The 18,678-nt window shown below is 41.2% G+C and overlaps 1 protein-coding gene across 8 annotated transcripts in view; it reads left to right on the forward strand.

Moving 5' to 3' along the window:
- The window catches only part of VPS13A (vacuolar protein sorting 13 homolog A), a 296,260-nt gene that overhangs the window by 193,083 nt on the left and 84,499 nt on the right, over positions 1-18,678 (forward strand). For all 8 annotated transcript variants that reach the window (XR_012904695.1, XR_012904697.1, XR_012904696.1 and 5 more), the window contains 5 exons: positions 892-1,021; positions 3,339-3,574; positions 9,365-9,518; positions 9,962-10,108; positions 11,200-11,281. Coding sequence is in view for 3 of the 8 variants with exons in the window: in XM_006122479.4 (XP_006122541.2) it covers positions 892-1,021; positions 3,339-3,574; positions 9,365-9,518; positions 9,962-10,108; positions 11,200-11,281 (749 nt within the window). In the remaining 5 variants the exon portion in view is untranslated. The remainder of the gene's footprint in view (positions 1-891; positions 1,022-3,338; positions 3,575-9,364; positions 9,519-9,961; positions 10,109-11,199; positions 11,282-18,678) is intronic.

Genomic DNA, 18,678 nt, shown 5'->3' on the forward strand with positions numbered 1-18,678 from the left:
TGGTTTGGTGTGGGTCTCACTATGGAGTCCTCAATATCCTGTACCTTGGAGCACAGACTATTGGAGGCATGTACTCTACGGCCACAGTGGTGTCAGAGACAACACCACCAGGCACTATTCGCCTTCCACGGCAATGCTCCCCTCGGAACCACTAGTCACCACCACCAAGCAGCTCTGGTTCCTGTTACCCTCTTTAGAGGTCCAGATCCACATCCCAGCACTAGAGATTGCCGTCCCTGAGTGCACATAGCTCTTCAAGTGATTGTAAGAGCCCTCTTTAGGCATCATACTTGGTCATTGAGATCACTGTCAGTACTGGGATCTCAGCACTGCAGGGAATGTAGTGCATGCTCCAGGTCATAGGCCTCCTCTAGTGTCCACTCAGCAGGTGCTATCTCAGCCTTCCTGCCTCTGGTGCAGTCCTCGGCACTGTGCCCAGAGCTATACCATTTCACACTATTTTTGAAATTTGAATAAAATTGACCAAACACAAATGGGGATTAAATGGAAACAAATATGAGCTATGAATAAGTTTTCCTAATACCTGCATGAGAAGTTCATTTATGTTGCTAATAAAATATTTTTTACATTTTTAAACATTATAATTCCACTAAGATGAACTATCCCACACTTTGTAAAATTATAAACATGTAATATAGATTTAATTACTCTTTAAATTTCCCACTTTTATAGTTTAAAAAAAACACCTGTATTAATATATTCCAAGTAGAGTATTGCCAAGAATCAGGAAACCTAGTAGTGATAGATGGATATTATGAAAGTAAGAATAAATTAACAGGTACGAAATGTTGCAATTATTTGATTTATGTGTTAGATTTTCAGTTTGTGTAAGAGATCATTGAATGTTTATTGTTAATAATTATTTTGCAGTTCTCTCAATGTGATGGAAGATTCTCTTATGCCAAATAAAGCGGTATTGTATACCTGGGCTGATCCAGTAGGCTCTAGACAGTTGAAATGGAAATGTGGAAAGAAAGATGGAGAAGTAACGCATAAAGATGTATGTGTACTGCTTAACCTAATACAACTTTTACCAGTGGTCTCTTATGATATTGCATTTCTGTTAATTTTAGACCCCAATATTGCCTTTCTGATTATAATAATTATCAAAGCAGCTTTCTAGCAGAATCACTAGCAGACTAGTTGTACTTTATTTACAGACTTTTTTTCTAAAAAATTAGTAGTTTATTAAAATACCCATTGAAATGTATTACATGGCTAGGTATTCAAAAGTCAGATATTATGGTTGCCAGCCAAACTCAGTTCTTTCTCTTGTACTATGCACTGCAATAGCCTTTAAATTGCATGATCATGCTATCTCAACAAATAGAAAATACTCTGGCTTTGGTTTTTTTACAGTCTTTACATTCTTAGATACACACAGAAGATGGCATATATACGTGTGATGAGTTGGGTCACAGAAATTCCCTTGAGATTGTCACTTGATGTGCTGAAATACCACTGAGTCTGTCTGCCTTCTGGGGTGCCCCATCTTTCTGTCCTGTTGAGTGAGACTCTCCTCTAGCAATGCAACAGAATTGGAGTCACTGCCCATAGCAGCGAAATAAAGACTCTGAGATTAGATCAGCTCTGCGAAGACTTAGTAAAAGGGTCTTGACACACCACCCATTTGCACAGCCCAAATAGGACCAGACCCCAGATAAATCTCTTTTACTCTGTATGAAGTTTTACACCAAGTAAGCTCATAATTTTTTCTCCCCCTTTGAGAGCTGCACAGGTGTTGTCCACACCCAGGTAGTAATTATTTACACTGAGTTTATTAATAAACAGAAGTGATTTTATTAAGTATAAAAATAGGATTTAAGTGTTTGCAAGTGATAGCAGACAAATCAAAGTAAGTTATTAAGCAAAATGAAACAAAACACACCAGTCTAGTGAAATACTGTTAAGAAACTCATTACATTCAGTTTCTTATCCTAACAGTAGTTATAATAATCTTTTCTTACAATCTGGGAAGCCTCCCAACTTGGTCCTGATCCTTCCCCATGTTCAGTCTTAGATATCTGTTTCCAGCAGCCATCTTGGGTGGTAAATTGGGGTGCTTTGGCATTTGGCAGCAGTTCCTATTATTTGGTTTCCTTTCTATATATAGGTTTTGCCTGATGCGAGAATCCTGTGTGTTCAGATCAAGCTTTTTTCACCTCTCCTGCAAAAGTATAGCCTCCAAAATGGGCTCTATCATCAGATGGCCTGGCCTGACCAAGCATATCTTGCAGGACCAAGCATAGTGCAGGCTTACAAGAAAATCAAGACTATTCACACATCATTGTACTGCGCCATTAAGCTCATTGTGTACTACTAACTGCCCTCACTTAGCATATCTAGATAGTAACAGATTTAAGCATTTTGCATCGACTATTCGATTAGTCAATAGGGTGCCTCCTCCTTTAAAGTGTAGCAACTGCCCTAGGGTTATTGCTATACTTCAAAGGCAAAAGTGCCCCATGGAGCCCCAGGATCAGCTGGGGACTCCCGCTGACCCCGAGCTCCACGTGGTGCTGCTTTGAAACCACCACATGCAGTCTGGGGACACCTCGGCTGCCCCTGGGCTGCACACGGCGTTTCAACTATCCAGTAAGCCTGTCGACTATCCAGTAAGCATTTACTTATTGGAGAGTCGACTAGTTGTTCACATCCCTACTTTAAACAGAAGCAATTGAAAAGAGCTTACAGCTCTGCCCCCCGCGGCCCATTGCCTGTGAGCTTCCTGGGAGGTCTGAGCTCTTTCAGCTGCTTCTATTTAAAGGGCTTGTGCCTGCCAGGCAACTGCCAGACAACAGGTTAGCAGTGGAGGCCAGGAGCAGTGAGCCCTGTTATATGCAATCTAAGCTTCCACCCCAGACAACTCTGGGAGGAGGCTAGCCCCTGACATGCTCCCTTCTGCTCCAGGCCCCTTCCATTGGCCAGAAGTCAGGGGCAGGGACCCTAGGCCAAGCAAAACTCCCAGTAGGGTAGCTCTCAACCCCTCTCTTTCCGGTCGGCCTGCAACCACTTCTGAAATTTGTGAAGTGGCCCCCCCTTTCAAAAAGTATTGTCCACCCTTGCATTAGGCTGTTGTCTTTATCAGTGCTTGCACAATTGTGATCTTGCTTTATTATTCAAAATTGTACTATTTCAAATAACATATTGCTTATGAATATGCTATGTTTTTCCTATTCTTACCTTCTCTGGTATCTACCTTCCCAGTGTCACTTTTATTTGGTCAATGTCAATATTGCTACAAAATTTGCATTGGTTTGTCAAAGTAGAATGAACAAGAGTTGCAAACATTTGGGGTTTTTTTTCTTCTCATGTAGGATATGATGACATCAATTAGCCTGGATAATAAAAAGACAGTTTATATAGCTTCATTTTTTGAAGGCTTGCAAAGAATTATCCTATTCACTGAAGATGAGAGTGTATTTAAAGCAACATATGAAAGTGAAAAAGTAGAACTAGCAGAACAAGAAATTGTTCTGTCATTACAAGATGTTGGAATTTCTTTAGTCAACAATTACACAAAGCAAGAAGTGTCCTACATTGGAATTACAAGGTAAAGTAATCTATTCAGTAGGGGAATCACTGTAAAAATTATTTCAAGCATTTTAAACTAACCTAGTTTTATGCTTCTTGATATCTAATCTAGTCGTCTTGTGTTAGTACTGAAACATTGTATGTTTGTAGGTTGCATTCAGAATTCCATTTCCATTTAATTGTGTGCTTCAAATTGGTATCTGTTTTATATGGGTATGTGTGTGTACAATATGTTCTGTTAAACTTTCTACTGTACGGCTCTGCTCCTCATTCATCACTAATTGGTAATACCTCCCCTCCCACCTGTTGTATTTGCAAGGATTCCAGTGCTATTGGGGTAGACTCCAGATTTCAGCATAGGCCACCAGATTTTCTTCTTCCAAAAGGAGAACAAGTTAGAAGTTCAATTTCTCCCAACCGTTATGTTTTATAACTAATTTAGCTCATCTAGCACCTTATGAGTAGCTCCCTCTGCCCCCTATCGCATAGCAAATAAACCCTACTAGCACCTAACCAATTCTGAGATCTACTGTATATCTGAGAGTTTGACTCTGTCGGTCTGTCTCTCTATCCATCTGTCTGTGAGTCTATTTGTTCAAGAACTCTTTTTAACCAGTAAGAGCTAGGACCACCAAATTCAGTATACAGATTCCTCTTATCATAAAGTAAAGCAAGGTAAGGGTTTGGTTGTTCCAGGACAATTGGATGTGCGTGGAATGTAATGTTCTCATAAAATGGAAAGGGAGGGTTCTGCTAGCAGGGACAGTTATACTATATAATGACCACGGGGTGGCAAAGGGAACAGGACAGTTATAACCCAATTGAGCCAGCAGGGGGTAAGGGTGGAGAAAAGGACAACTATCTACTATATATTTGAGGGGTGCATGTCCAGTAGGGGGACATGCACCTCTCCCCGGCTGTGTTCAACGCAGCTGCTGCAGTCATGGACAGGCTTCTCACCTGGCCCTAAGGTGCTGTGGTGAGAGAGGGCTGGAGTTGTTGCCTCTTACTGGGGCAGCCAGCATACTGAACCCCTCATCCCCACCCCAGAGCAATGATTTAAATAAAGTAAAACAAAGCTTACTTGAGTTAAGGACGCAAGCAAAACTGGGTAAACCCTTTAGTATGCTATATTTTAAAGGACTCTCAGGGAACAAGCTATGACTTGCTGACATAAGCCACCAAATCTTACTCTTCCAAGAAGAGTAAAGTATTCCTCTTCCTTTTCATCAATATTCTGCACCCAGATTGTTTAAAAAAACAGCTGGTAGTGGCTACAGCAAGGTTCAGATTGCAAGTTATACATCTGTACCATTCAGGGGAATATCCCAATCAGTGCCCTACATGGAGAATATACCCACTCATAAATTGCCAGGTGCAGGAAACAATTTACAATCAAGAAACGCTTTTTGATCCCAATTCAGAGAGCTGTTTATCTGCGGTCAAAATAGGCATGGCTCTACAAATGTTTGCCATGGTGGTAAATTGTCAAAGAACCAAAACTTTACCAAATCACTGTTTTTCTCGCAAAATTTACAAGCTAAAGTTGCTGGTGATATGAATTAATGTCATCCCCTGAGTGGGATATCTCAAAATGTGTCCCCAGAAGTTCCTTCTAAGGATGTAGAACTGCATACTAAACAAAATGCAAAATTAGGTGGTATTTCCAAATAAAATGATCCCCCTTGTAGGCAGGTAAGGAACATAGAACATTGTGAAAAAACATCCTGTTTTTCACTCTAGAACCCTGTATAGTCACTATAGAAGGGGACTCAGAGGGGCCAATATCTTGATAGTAAGACAACGAAGGGGTTATGGTCCCACATTTTAGACAAAGGAAGATGTTAGTTGCCTCAGGCATCATTTTTTTTAAATCTCAGCATACTTCACTTAACAGCTCTGTTAATGACATGTCTGAGCAAAAATGTAGGAATGACTGTGTGAGATCAGACTAGTGGTCCAGCAAGTCAGATATTCTTTTTGCATCTGGCAGTGACCAGTGTCAGCTGCTTTAGGGAAATGTGCAAACCCTGTGGTAGTCAATTCTGGAATAATTGCTCAGATGGGAAATTTCCTACAACTGGCTGTTAGAGATTGGCATATGCTGTGAGGCATGAATGTGTTTTCATTCCTTACAAAACTGAAGAATAAACAGGAATCAAAGCTTCTTCCAGAAGCAGTGTTGAGGGCAGAGAAGAATTTGCTGCCTTTTTGCTTACTTTACCTAAACTGTTCAGAAAGAAAGAAGAAGAAATCTTGAAGTCATTCTCTTAGTCTTGCACTGGCTTGATTTATACCTGATAGAGACCAAGAAGGAATTTCCAATGTACTTGTTGAAGAGACCAAACTTCTTCAGTCAAGGTCCCCATCTTCATCTGGATCTGGATCACCTACGGGTAACAGCTTGGGCGATCTGAAGAGGAATGGATTCTTACTTAGCTTCATATATGCATTTTGATATCCCTGCAGAGCTCAATCATGAAATTCATTCATTGATCTGGTCAAGTTTTATTTTTAGTGTGATGGTAAACAACAAAAATCCTGAAATTCTGTTGACATCAGCTACACTGGAATTGCTCCAGGATATTTGGTTCTTGTCCTAAAATCAAGCACTACAGTACAGTGGGTACCAATGCTGATGGCATCAGGCTCCTTGACTGAAAATCCTCAGATGTCAAGATCATCCAGATGACCAGAGGACATATGCCTGCAGTGAGCAATTCTATTTGCATTTAGAAAAAGAAGTTTCAGAATTAGAGCCCAAATGTTATGGTCTGTGGGGGGAGAGGTGGAGATTATTTTTATAGTACCAGAAATATTTCTGATAAATTCTTATCAGGTTGGGAAATGGTACTTCCATCATTTGATTTTTTCATTCCTTTGGAAATGTTTGCCATAAATAAACATTTATAAAGCTCTAAGGATGTGTCTTCCAAATGTACTGAGTACACATTCTAAGTGTATCTCATTAATCTTATTTCATCCAAAATACAGTAAACTTCCAATAATCCGGCACCTTTAGGACCCAGGGGGTGCCGGATTATCGGAAGGGGGGGCTATGAGGGTTCTGGGGTGGGGTGGGGAGGTGCATCCCCTCCACCCCACCCCACACCCCTCATAGCCCCCCCTTCCAATAGTCTGGCTCTGCCCCAGGCATCCCTGATTCAGCCGCTGCTGGTCAGTTTTAGCAGCGACTGAATCGGGGACGCCTGCAGCAGAGCAGCTGGAGTGCTGCCAGGTTGGTCTAGTAGCGCCGCTCCTCGGCGCTACTGGACCAACCCGGCAGCACCCCAGCTGCTCTGCCCCACATGTCCCCAAGTCAGCTGCTGCTGATACTGATCAGCAGCTGACTCCAGGAAGCCCGGGGCAGAGCAGATGAGGGGCTGCTGGGTTGGTCCCACAGCGCCGAGGTGCGGCGCTACTGGACCAACCCAGCAGCACTCCAGCTGCTCTGCCTCAGGTGTCCCCAAGTCAGCCGCTGCTGAAACTGATCAGCGGCTGACTCCAGGAAGCCCGAGGCAGAGCTGCTCTGCCTCAGGCATCCTGGAGTCAGCTGCTGGTCAGTTTCAACAGCAGCTGAATCGGGACGCCTGGGACAGAGCAGCTGGGGCGCTGCAGGGTTGGTCCCCGCAGCACTGCAGCTCTGCCTTGGGCTTCCTGGAGTCAGCCGCTGGTCAGTTTCAGCAGCGGCTGAATTGGGGACAGCTGGGGTGCTGCCGGGTTGGTTCCGCAGCCAGGAGTGGCAGCACTACGGTACCTACCCGGCAGCACTCCAGCTGCTCTGCCCCCGGCTTCCCCGATTCAGCCGCTGGTCAGTTTTAGCAGCGGCTGAATCGGGAAAGCTGGGGGCAGAGCAGCTCCAATGGTCCGGCTGCCCGGAGCACTCCAGGTTCCTGATGGTGCCGGACCATCAGGAGTGCCGGACCATCAGATGCCAGACCATCGGAGTTTTACTGTAATGGGTTGAAGCACTAAAATTTTGTATTGGCATCACCGAGCTCAGGATTGTGTCCCAAGTATTTATAGCTTCAAAGATACGGCAAGAAACATATTAAAATCCTGCACCTGTTACTATGCTAGACATGAGTGAAACCATTCATACAGGAAATTAAGAATGCTAGTGGCATTGTGGATAGAAAATTGGATCTGAGTCTCTTCTAAGGAAACTTGTAACATAGGTTTCTTTCCCTATTCTTTCCCAGTTCCTCATATGAAGGAAGGTAGGGGTGTGGGAGTGTGTGTGTATGAACTTTTCCTGTGGAATGACAGGGTGACGTCATCATGTTACTCTGGCATCCTGCCTCCCCTCCCCTTCACTTTTCCCCAGTGCTCAGCTGCCACACTGCAGCCCTCCCTCTCTTCCCCTCCCTCCCCCCACAGAAGAGGAGACGTGTGGGGCCTGGAGAAGCCTTTGTGAGAGCACCCTCCGCCAGCAATGGCTGGGGAAGGAGGGGGGGAGGGAGAGTCAGGCCTGGTGAAGTCTTGCAGTGGCCCCCCTCTACCTCCCAGCAGCCGAAGGGAGAGAACCGGGGCTGCTGAGGTACCGCCTTCCTGGCAGCTGAGGGAGAGAGCGAGGGCTGGTAAGGCTCCATCCTTCTCCCCTTCCCCTCTCCCTCCCCCGGCGGATGTGGGGAGAGTTGGGGCTGGCGCAGCCTCGGCTTTGCCTGGTGGCCGGGCAGAGAGAGCCAGGGCTGCCTCTCCCCAGAGAGAGGAGGGTTGGTGAGTGTAGCAAGCAGGTGGCACAGCCCCCTAGTTCTACTGTAATAGAAATTCCACCTTGCTCCACCTACAACACAAACATTCTTCTGTCATTCACTACTCACCTCTTGCCATTTTTTGTAGATAAGGTGAGAATGCTGTACAATACAATGTGGAATGTTTTCTAATTTTCTTTTGGTTATCAGCGTCTCTTGTTATTCAGCCCACACTGATAGTCTCATAAGTGACTGGAATGTAGTTTTTATTTTAGCCTATTGAAAAATTTCTGTAAAGAGACTTAAACATGGCATTGCTTTAAGGTTAATTAATATAATTTCAAGTTGTTGTCTTAATGCTTATGATTTGTTGTTAGGTGTTTATATATAATTATGACAAAATTCTTCTGCTGGCTTCAGATGAAGGAAGGACCTTATTCCTAAACTGTTATAATAATTCTGGGTTATTCCTAAATTCCACAGATGAGGCCATGTCTACACTACACTTCTTTCTTGGAAAACGATATGCAAATTGCGGAGCATAATTTGCGTACCCTTTTCCAATGTTTTTTCGGAAGAGGCTTTTCCGAAATTTGGCCCATCTACACTGAACCAAATTTCAGAAAAACCTCCTCTTTCGGAAGAGCTCTTCTTCCCCATAAAATGAGGTTTACAGGGCTTCCAAAAGAGTGCCTCTGCTCTTCTGCAAAAAATGTCGGAAGAGCAGACACGTTCCCTGGACGCTGCAGAATTTTTCCAGGGTACCAGTGGTATCCTGGAAAAACTCTGTAGTGTATACGTCGCCTGAGAAACATTACTTGTTTGTTCTGAATGATAAGAAAAACTTAACATGTTCAAAATGCAAAACAAAATATATCTTTCCTGAACAGCCCTTGTAGGAAAACTGTGTAATTTAACTTCAGAGAATAACTGAGTTAGTCTGTAACAGACAAAACTTAAAAAACAACGAATAGTCTAGTAGCACCTTAAAGACTAACAAAACATGTAGATGGTATCGTGAACTTTTTTATTCTTCTCTTTTTCAGGTGACCTAATTAATTCTTTTCTGTTTTGTTATATTTGTTTGTTCATTTGGTTATGTTTTCATTTACAAGTTCTGATGTAGTTTGGGAGACAAAACCCAAGAAGAAATCAAGATGGAGGCCAATGAGCATTAAACAAACTGAAAAGTTAGAGAGAGAATTTAAAGAATACAGTGAGCTTTCCCCTTCAGAAAACAAGATTGTGGAGCTGGAAACAAATGTTTTGGTAATACTTAACAGTACTTTATAGTCTTGGATATATATTGCTATGTACGAATTAACATACGTATAGAAATGGAGAGAAGAAAAAATTCTATATCTCGTATGAAATTGACAACATTTGAGTAGAGTCCATTTGAAAACCTCTGATAGAGAGGCAACAGCGCAGAGGGTGAGGGAGGCAGGTGGAAGCCTCTATGCGTGGGAGCCAGCTTCACAGACCTGCCTGCTCCCCCTTTTGCTGCCTCCTATAGAGGCAGCAGTGGGTGGAGGCAGGAGACCGGTGCTGCACCTCTCACTCATTCACTCACTCACTCACTCTCCCCCCCCCCCCCATTTTAAAGTTAACTTTCAATACGTTGGGAGTACAAAATGTACATTTTAAAATTTGAGTTTCTAGCTACTGAAGCATATACTACATCTATGGGTTTTTTATTATTAATATTACAGGTTTGCTTTACTCCTAATGGAAGTAACATGAAAATCCAACAACCAAATGAAATTCCTATAAGGAGAAATTATCTGCCAGCTTTAAAAGTAGAATATAGTACATCTGCACATCAAAAGTCCTTCAGAGTCCAAGTTTACTGGACACAGGTGAGTCTTCCAAATAATTGTGTGATCTCATAGTAAAGTTACTTTTCAAGAATTGTTTACAATGTTAGGGTTACATGTCAAGGCTGTTCCCCACTCTGGCACGACAAATGCTGAAGTTAGGGTCCCACAAGAGTGCTCCAAAACCTTGCCTATAGAGGCAATGGTATAAAACTTCCCCACAAAATCCTAGTACCCAGATTTTGGGGGACTCGTTCCCACCGCCCAAATAATTCCAAGAAAATCAGGGAAGAGATCACTTGGGAAATCTCCTCCCTAAAGTTAAGCTCTCCTCCCTGCCCCAACCTCTGTTTTGCTTGGAGTTGGGCAAGACAGAGGGAATCCACAGAAAACAACAGACTCTGCCCTTGTAACTAGGCACTGAGTCCTAAGGACACAACAATCAACCAATACCGGTTAATTAGGGAAAAAAATGTTATTATCAAAGCAAAACTACAATTGCAAGCATAGTACATTGGCTAGATGGAAAGAGTCACCATTTTATATAGATACTCAGGGAAAACCCCTGAGCTGTAAAGCTTAGTAACGAAAGAGGGGAAAAAAACAATTAGCAAGCTCAGACATGATTTCCAACCCCCCAAACAAGGAAAACAATAAATCCTGATGGACTATCTAAACTTTTCCCTACTTATGCATTTTAAGAAATCTGTTCTTGGAGAGAGAAGCATCTCCCATCTTCCTCAATCCCCGGGAGAAACTGCTCTGATCTCAGAAAGAGAGAGAGAGAGAGAAAACCCCTCTTTTCCAATTTGAAGTTCCTACCTGCATTGTTATTGGCTAACCGCCTGATGCCTCTGCTAGGTACCTGAGTTAACCCCTTTGTCACTAGGTGCTGATCGACACTCCTGATTATGACACTACATAAATTAGTTTTTCTAGATTTTGTAACCCAGATGATCTTTTTCAGAAATATACTGAACCCTTTTTGGATCAGTCCCTTTTTTAATTGTGTTTTGCATGTGTAAAGGACATTTTAATGTTTCTCACCTAGAGTTTCTTTTTAAAGTTTTAATAAACAGATGCTAGTTGAACAGCTAACATATATCATCTTGTCCTATCATTACCCTTATCAGATACAAAACCAGATTCCCGGAGCCATATTTCCTTTTGTGTTTTATCCTATTAAACCTCCAAAGTCCATCGCCCTGGATTCAGGTTTGTTGACATAGTTTAACATATTTCATAGTTACAAAAGTAGAAATATATATGTTATGTGCATTTGTAAATGGTTTAGGTTATCACTATAGTCAGAACATAAGTTGGTGTCCTTAAAACAGAAAGATGTGCATAAGAAAAAGAGGGTATATTTAGGCCACTATAAATAGGCATCCTAGAAATGTGGTACCTGCCATAGTGGGTGTAGGTGTAGGCACTTTGAGCTGTCTGTTTGAACGTATCAGATACCATGATTAATCATAATGATATAAGAACGGCCATACTGGGTCAGACCAGTAGTCCATCTAGCGCAGTATCCTGTCTGCCAACAGTGGCCAGTACCCAGATGCCCCAGAGGGAATGGCCAGTACCCAGATGCCCCAGAGGGAAGGAGCACAACAGGTAATCCTCATGTGATCCCTCCCCTGTCACCCATTTCCAGACAAACAGAGGTGAGGGACACATTCCTGCCCATCCTGGCTAATAGCCGTTGATGGACCTAACCTCTATGAATCTATCTAGCTCTTTTTTGACCCTGTTAGTCCTAGCCTTCACCACATCCTCTGGGAAGGAATTCCAGAGGTTGACTGTATGCTGAGTGACAGAAAAACTTCCTTTTGTTTGTTTTAAAACTATTGCCTATTAATTTAATTTGGTGACTCCTATTTCTTATATTGTGGGAATAAGTAAATAACTTTTCCTTGTTCACTTTCTCCACACCAGTCATGCTTTTATAGACCTCTATCATATCCCCCCTTAGTTTCCTTTTTTCTAAGCTGAAAAGTCCAAGTCTTTTCCAAACTCCTAAAATCATTTTTGTTGCCCTTTTCTTAACCTTTTCCAATACCAATATATCTTTTTTGAGATGAGGCGACCACATCTGTACACAGTATTCACGATGTGGGTGTACCATGGTTTTATATAGAGGAAATAAGATATTTTCTGTGTTATTCACTATCGTTTTTTTAATGATTCCTAGCATGATAGATTAGACAAACCTGTGGCTAGAGTTTACTATTACGTCCAAAAAGTAATTTATTATGTCAAAGTTAGGTTATGGAATTAATTCTATAGGAGACCTATATTGCTGTTGTCATAAAGAAAGGTTATTTTTTCACTCCAGAAATGTTTCTTCTCAAGATGAATTCCTTTTTCCGCAATTCCTTGGAAATACTGCTTCATCCTTTTGTTCTGACCCTTTGCATACCTGGTCTATGATTAGTAGCCCTAATCACTATGGTAGTACAAATAATACTTAAAATTAATAGCTTAAGCATGTGGAATATTTATAGTAGTGGTACCCAGTTCATTTCTTTTTATCCAAATTGTGAAGGCATTGGTGCATCATGGTGGCTGCAGGCCAGATGTTTAATTCCTGCACCACTTGGCATGTTTTCTCATGAACTGTTCATTACTTCCCATTGCTGATGGATAAGGAGAAAAGCTATTTAATAAAATGAGAAATTTCATAGTTGTATTAATGCTAGTAATTTGTTGCGGGAGTGTTCTACAACTTTAGAAAATCTGGTGGCTTCAGCTGAAGGATGGGGCTTAGTCTTTGAACTTCCATCAACAATATTGGACTTGGAAACTTATGGTATATTCTGAGGCAGTTTATGGACTGGAAGCATTTAAGACATAGCTCTCCACCACTTCTGCCTTGCTGAGGTTCCTTACAAATGAAATACTTGTGCTTGGTCTTATATTTTTTCCCGATTTGCCATTGGGGGTAGGACTGAGGTTGAAGAAAGAGGCCAAGAGTGGGTGCTGTTTATATATGTTTAACATAAAAGGTGTTAAGTGAAAGGGGTGATTCCTGTCTGGACAAGTGCAAAGGGAGGAGAAGGAGAAGCTCAGGAAAGAAAGGAAAGGGTTATTTGAAGGGTGAATAAAAATCAGTGATTTCTTTTTAAATTTAAAAGGTTAAAAGGATAAATTGTTTTCAAATTAACTACTGATTTATTTTTTAAAACAATTTAAAAATATATTTTAAATTTACAACTGAAGTTAATGCCTAATCTTGTTATGATCTATTAAAATAATTAATATTAATGCACAGTATGATAGTAAGCAGCATCTTTGATGCCAGTTTTTAAAGAAAGTTTAACCAACGAACTGCTGGAAGTCCTATTGTTTATTCAAAGCTAAACAATTTGGAAGTTAAAAAATCAGGAAAATTTGTTTTTCAATTTAGGAATAAAAATTAGAAGAGTAAGTCTACTAATTCTAAAATTATGAAGGACTTGGTGAATTCAGTTGACTGGTTTTAGTCACTGAACTACAGATAATATTTTATTTAATGAATCAGTTAATACTTAATGCAGAATGTATTATGGTAAACTTTTTAAATGTATCCAGCACTTATAAGGTACTTAAATAAAGTTGCTGTTTTTGTGCAAGTTCAGTATTTGATGAGTGTGACCGTATTTCCCTATGCTGAATATGGGACACCTGGTAAAATTACTCATATTCAAGCAAATACAATTCCACATAGACTGATCACAGTCATGCAATACAAAAGTTCAAAATAACATCAAGCCTTCCCTCCCCCCACTAAAAAGAAATACTGCATAGTTGGATTCTTTCTGTTTACTTTTTTTTATCTTTAAGGCTTTAGGTTTTACCCAGGGGGAGGGATGATAAATACAGACTTCTGCATAACTCTTTCAAAAGGGGAGTGATCAACCAAACAACCTGACCCTCCATGCCCAATGATCTCTGCCCTCCATGCCTGGCTGGATCTCCAGGATGGACCTGGCACCATCTTTTCCTGAGACAATAAATGGGTGGGCATACAGGGTCACATCCACCCTCATATTTCTGCCAGGGTTCACACCAGAATGTGGCCAGCAGCGGCCTTTTGACACTGTGCAAGAGGGAAGGGACTTGGAGCTCCTCTGACCCCTCCGCACACCACTCCTTCTACCCATCTGGAAGTAGCTTATTACTTTCTGCTTGCATCATAGTGTCAAAAGGCAGATAACATCTCCTTTTATCCCAGCTGTCTTCTGCTTCTACAGCTATAGTGCAGGCAGGAAGGGGTTAAGCCCTTAGGACATACTGTGCACCATGGCCCTGGGAACCTGACTCCAGGGATTTCAACCAACAGCCCAGACATGCTCGGGAGGAAGGTGGGGGGAGGAGGGGACTGGATGCTGCCTAGTGGATGGAGCAGCTCCCTGCTTCCTGGGAGCAGGACCAAGGGTGGAGTGTCGGTGGGGTGAAGAGAGTTTTATGCCTCTGCCCCAGGAGCTGTTACAAAGCCTACAAGTTCAGGGCATTTCAACAGCACAATTCCATGCTGAAGGGCAGAGAGGATTCCTTGTACCAGCATTTTGCAGGGTCTTGGCACATGCAGGTCTCAGCTCTCCATCACCTCTGGCTTGCTGAGGTTCCTTACAAATGAAATACTTGCTCTTGGTCTTTCCCTTGGTCTTTCCTAGGGTGCCTGCCCAGCTAGAGACTGTGGGAAGAAAAGAACCTGCCGTTCAGTCTGTTGGTGAGCTGAGCAACGTGGCAAAAGGCTGGTTCTCTGCATAGCACTGGGAGAGGGATAAGCCCCACTGGTATGAAATGGCAGGGCAGCAAAGCTAAGAGGGCACAGCAGGGAAAGGACAGTAAGAGGTAGAGTGCATAAAGGGCCAATGGATAGAGAACAAAGGCAGCACATAACTGGCTGCTCCCTGGCACCTGCTTGCATACACCAGTCACCACAGCTCACAGTGTACAGCCAAAGCTGATTGGAAATGGGATGGAGGGTAGGACCCTGCTGACTGAGTGCTCGTATGCATTAGGGGCTTAACTGATGGCCCAGCAAGGAGAGCGGCCCCATGCACTGCATCTTTGTCCTGCCATCAGCTTTGTTCACCCACCCCCAACAACTGTTAGAAGCCCCACTCGCTTCTGGTGGGAGGCTAGCAGGTGAGCAGGGATCTGGCTAGCAGCAGGACAAGTCAGTACTGATGGGAAGGAGGTAGAAATTGGGGGCCAATGTGATCGTTTTTAAGAAAAAGTTGAGACACCTCCAGGAGGGTTTGTATATGGCACTGTCCCTTTAAAAATGGAACGTCTGGTCCCACTATATTTCACTGACTATCCAAATAGAGCTTGACACATCACAAGTTTAAAAAAAAATGTACAACATACACAAATATTCAGTCAATGTAGGATGAGAAATATAATCGCTTAAATAAGTGTGTGGATATTTTATATCCTCCTGGGTAATAAAAAGAAACATCAAATTTAATGTAAAGTGTATATTTACTTTAGTTTATTAATTAATGAAAATCAGCCTCCTTTTTGGAAAATAAATAAGAACATAAAAATGGCCATACTGGGTCAGACCAAAGGTCCATCCAGCCCAGTATCCTGTATGTCGACAGTGGCCAATGCCAGGTGTCCCAGAGGGAGTGAATAGAACAGGAAATAATCAAGCAATTTCTCTTCTGCCATCCATCTCCACTCTCTAACAAACAGAAGCTAGGGACACCACTGCTTACTCATACTTGCTAATAGCCATTAATGCACTTACCCTCCATGAATTTATCTAGTTCTCTTCTAAACCCTGTTATAGTCCTAACCTTCACAACCTCCTCTAGCAAGGAGTTCCACAGTTTAACTATGCGCTGTGTGAAGAACTTCCTTTTATTTGTTTTAAGCCTGCTGCCCATTAATTTCATTTGGTGGCCCCTAGTTCTTATATTATGGGAACAAGTAAATAGCTTTTCCTTATTTACTTTCTCCACACCACTCATGATTTTATAGACCTCTATCATATCCCCCCTTAGTCTCCTCTTTTCCAAGCTGAAAAGTCCGAGTCTCTTTAATCTCTCCTCATATGGGACCTGTTCCAAACCCCTAATCGTTTTAGTTGCCTTTCTCTGAACCTTTTCTAATGCCAGTATATTTTTTTTGAGATGAGGAGACCACATCTGTACGCAGTATTCAAGATGTGGGCGTACCATGGATTTATATAAGGGCAATAAGATATTCTCCGTCTGATTCTCTATCGCTTTTTTAATGATTCCTAGCATCCCCGTTTGCTTTTTTGACTGCTGCTGCATACTGCGTGGATGTTTTCAGAGAACTATCCATGATGTCTCCAAGATCTCTTTCCTTATTAGCTGTAGCTAAATTAGCCCCCATCATATTGTATGTATAGTTGGGGTTATTTTTTCCAATGTGCATTACTTTACATTTATCCAAATTAAATTTCATTCGCCATTCTGTTTCCCAATCACTTAGTTTTGTGAGATCTTTTTGAAGTTCTTCACAGTCTGCTTTGGTCTTAACTACCTTGAGCAGTTTAGTATTGTCTGCAAACTTTGCCACTTTGCTGTTTACCCTTTTCTCCAGATCATTTATGAATAAGTTCAATAGGATTGGTCCTAGGACTGATCCTTGGGGAACACCATTAGTTACCCCCTCCAATCTGAAAATGTAACATTTATTCCTACTCTTTGTTTCCTGTTGAAAAGTGCAAATACAAAACATGATTAAAATCCATTTATTTAATTCTAGGTTTCCTACTTGCTGATTTAAATTATTATTTAAGTTAGTGATTTAAACAGCCTTGATTTAAATCATTGTACCGTGGCTGTTAATATTTATTAGCTTTGAATGCTGATAAATAAGGATGCAGGCATTGGTCTACTCTGTTTAGTCTATTTATATCACCAGGGATTTTTAATGGAAAGAATGGGTATGTCTTAGCTGCATACCTAAACTGGTGTTGCCTCTGATATTTGTGTGGAAAAGGGTATACAGGGCATCCCTGCTATAAGTCGTCCAGTATACATCCATTCTGCACTAAAATCATTGACGCTTGTAGGAACTGGTGTGTTATAAGTCCTCCTATTCCCTGCTCTTAAGTCACGCAACCCCCTCGCTCTCCCCTCCTCTTCCCCCCCCCCATTTGCACAAATGGAAGTCAGCTGTGGAGAAAAAAAATCCCCGCTTTAAGTTGTTTTGCTATAAGTCTAAGTTTTTTGGAACGTATTTTGGCTTATAGCAAGGATGGCCTGTATCTCATTAGTGGAGGAAAAGGTATGGAGCCAGAATAGATCATTTTCAGCTATAAAGTTGAAGCCTCTGCATGTAATACAAAAAAGCTTATTGATTTTTGTTTTTCAATTAAGTGAATGAATTGCTTGTGCATGGCTTACATCGGTAGCCTTGGAAACTTGATATATGTGGTTCAGACATCTGCCATGAAAAACTGACACTGTAAACCAGTGGCTCTCAATCAGGGATACACATACCCCTGGGGGAACTCGAAGGTCCTCCAAGGCTGCGTCAACTCATCAAGACATTTGCCAAGTTTTACAATAGGCTACATAAAAAACCCAATCAAAGTTGGAACAAACTAACAGACAGTGACTTGTTTATACTGCTCCTTATGCTGAAAAATATATTTATATTCATATTGATTTATTGTATAATTATAAGGTAAAATAATAAAGTAAGCAGTATTTCAGTAGTAATGTGCTTTGGTGCTTTTGTATTTTTATGTCTGATTTTGTAAGCAAGTAGTTTTTAAGTAAGGTGAAACTTCAAGGTACACAAGACAAATCAGAATATAGAAAGGGGTACAGTAGTCTGGAAAGATTGAGAGAGACTGTTGTAAAGTTCGACTGCTGTAGGGATTATCTGCAGAAGTTAGAGAGTTGTTTTCCATGACCCTTAAAATACTGGCCATTTCCCAGATGTGTGCAACAAAACACAGGTGGCATTTATTAATTTTTTTTTTACTTTCTCATAAAAATGATCCAACCATTAATAATTTGTTGTTCATGACTGCAGTAGTAAAAACAAATTATAGGCTGAAAGTACACTTAAATAACCAAAAGTGAAACTGGTATAATCAATTATATTTAATCTCTCATTGAGATTCTTAACATTATGTCTTGCTATTGAGAAGCTACTATGAAGATGTTTATGCGGAAAGGTTTTTTTTTTACTGGCTACGTGAAAACTTAAAGCTAACTGGCTTAAGTTAACTGCCTTAATCTGAGAGTTGGAAATAGATTATTTAGAGGTTCTATTTCTTTTTGCTTAATTTTATTAATAGAGCTATACAGAACATTAAGGTCCAGATTAATCCTTTGGATAATAATGTAATGTTTAACTAAAATGATGGTAATTAACCATTGGAATAATTTACCCAAAGCTGTGGTTGATTCTCTTTAACTGGAAATTTTAAAAGCAAGGTTGGGTGTTTTAGTAAAATATATGCTTTAATTCAGGGAAGTCTTTGCTTTATGGGGAGTTAAATGCGATTATCATAATAGTGCCTTCTGACCTTACAATATATGAATAAAAGATGAAATTGCAGCTGTTGATATATTATTATACACATCTAAAATATCCTTCAAAGCATTAATTTGCCATTAAGTGAA

This window comes from Pelodiscus sinensis, chromosome 6 (genome assembly GCF_049634645.1).
Source record: "Pelodiscus sinensis isolate JC-2024 chromosome 6, ASM4963464v1, whole genome shotgun sequence".
Classification (NCBI taxonomy): domain Eukaryota; kingdom Metazoa; phylum Chordata; order Testudines; family Trionychidae; genus Pelodiscus; species Pelodiscus sinensis.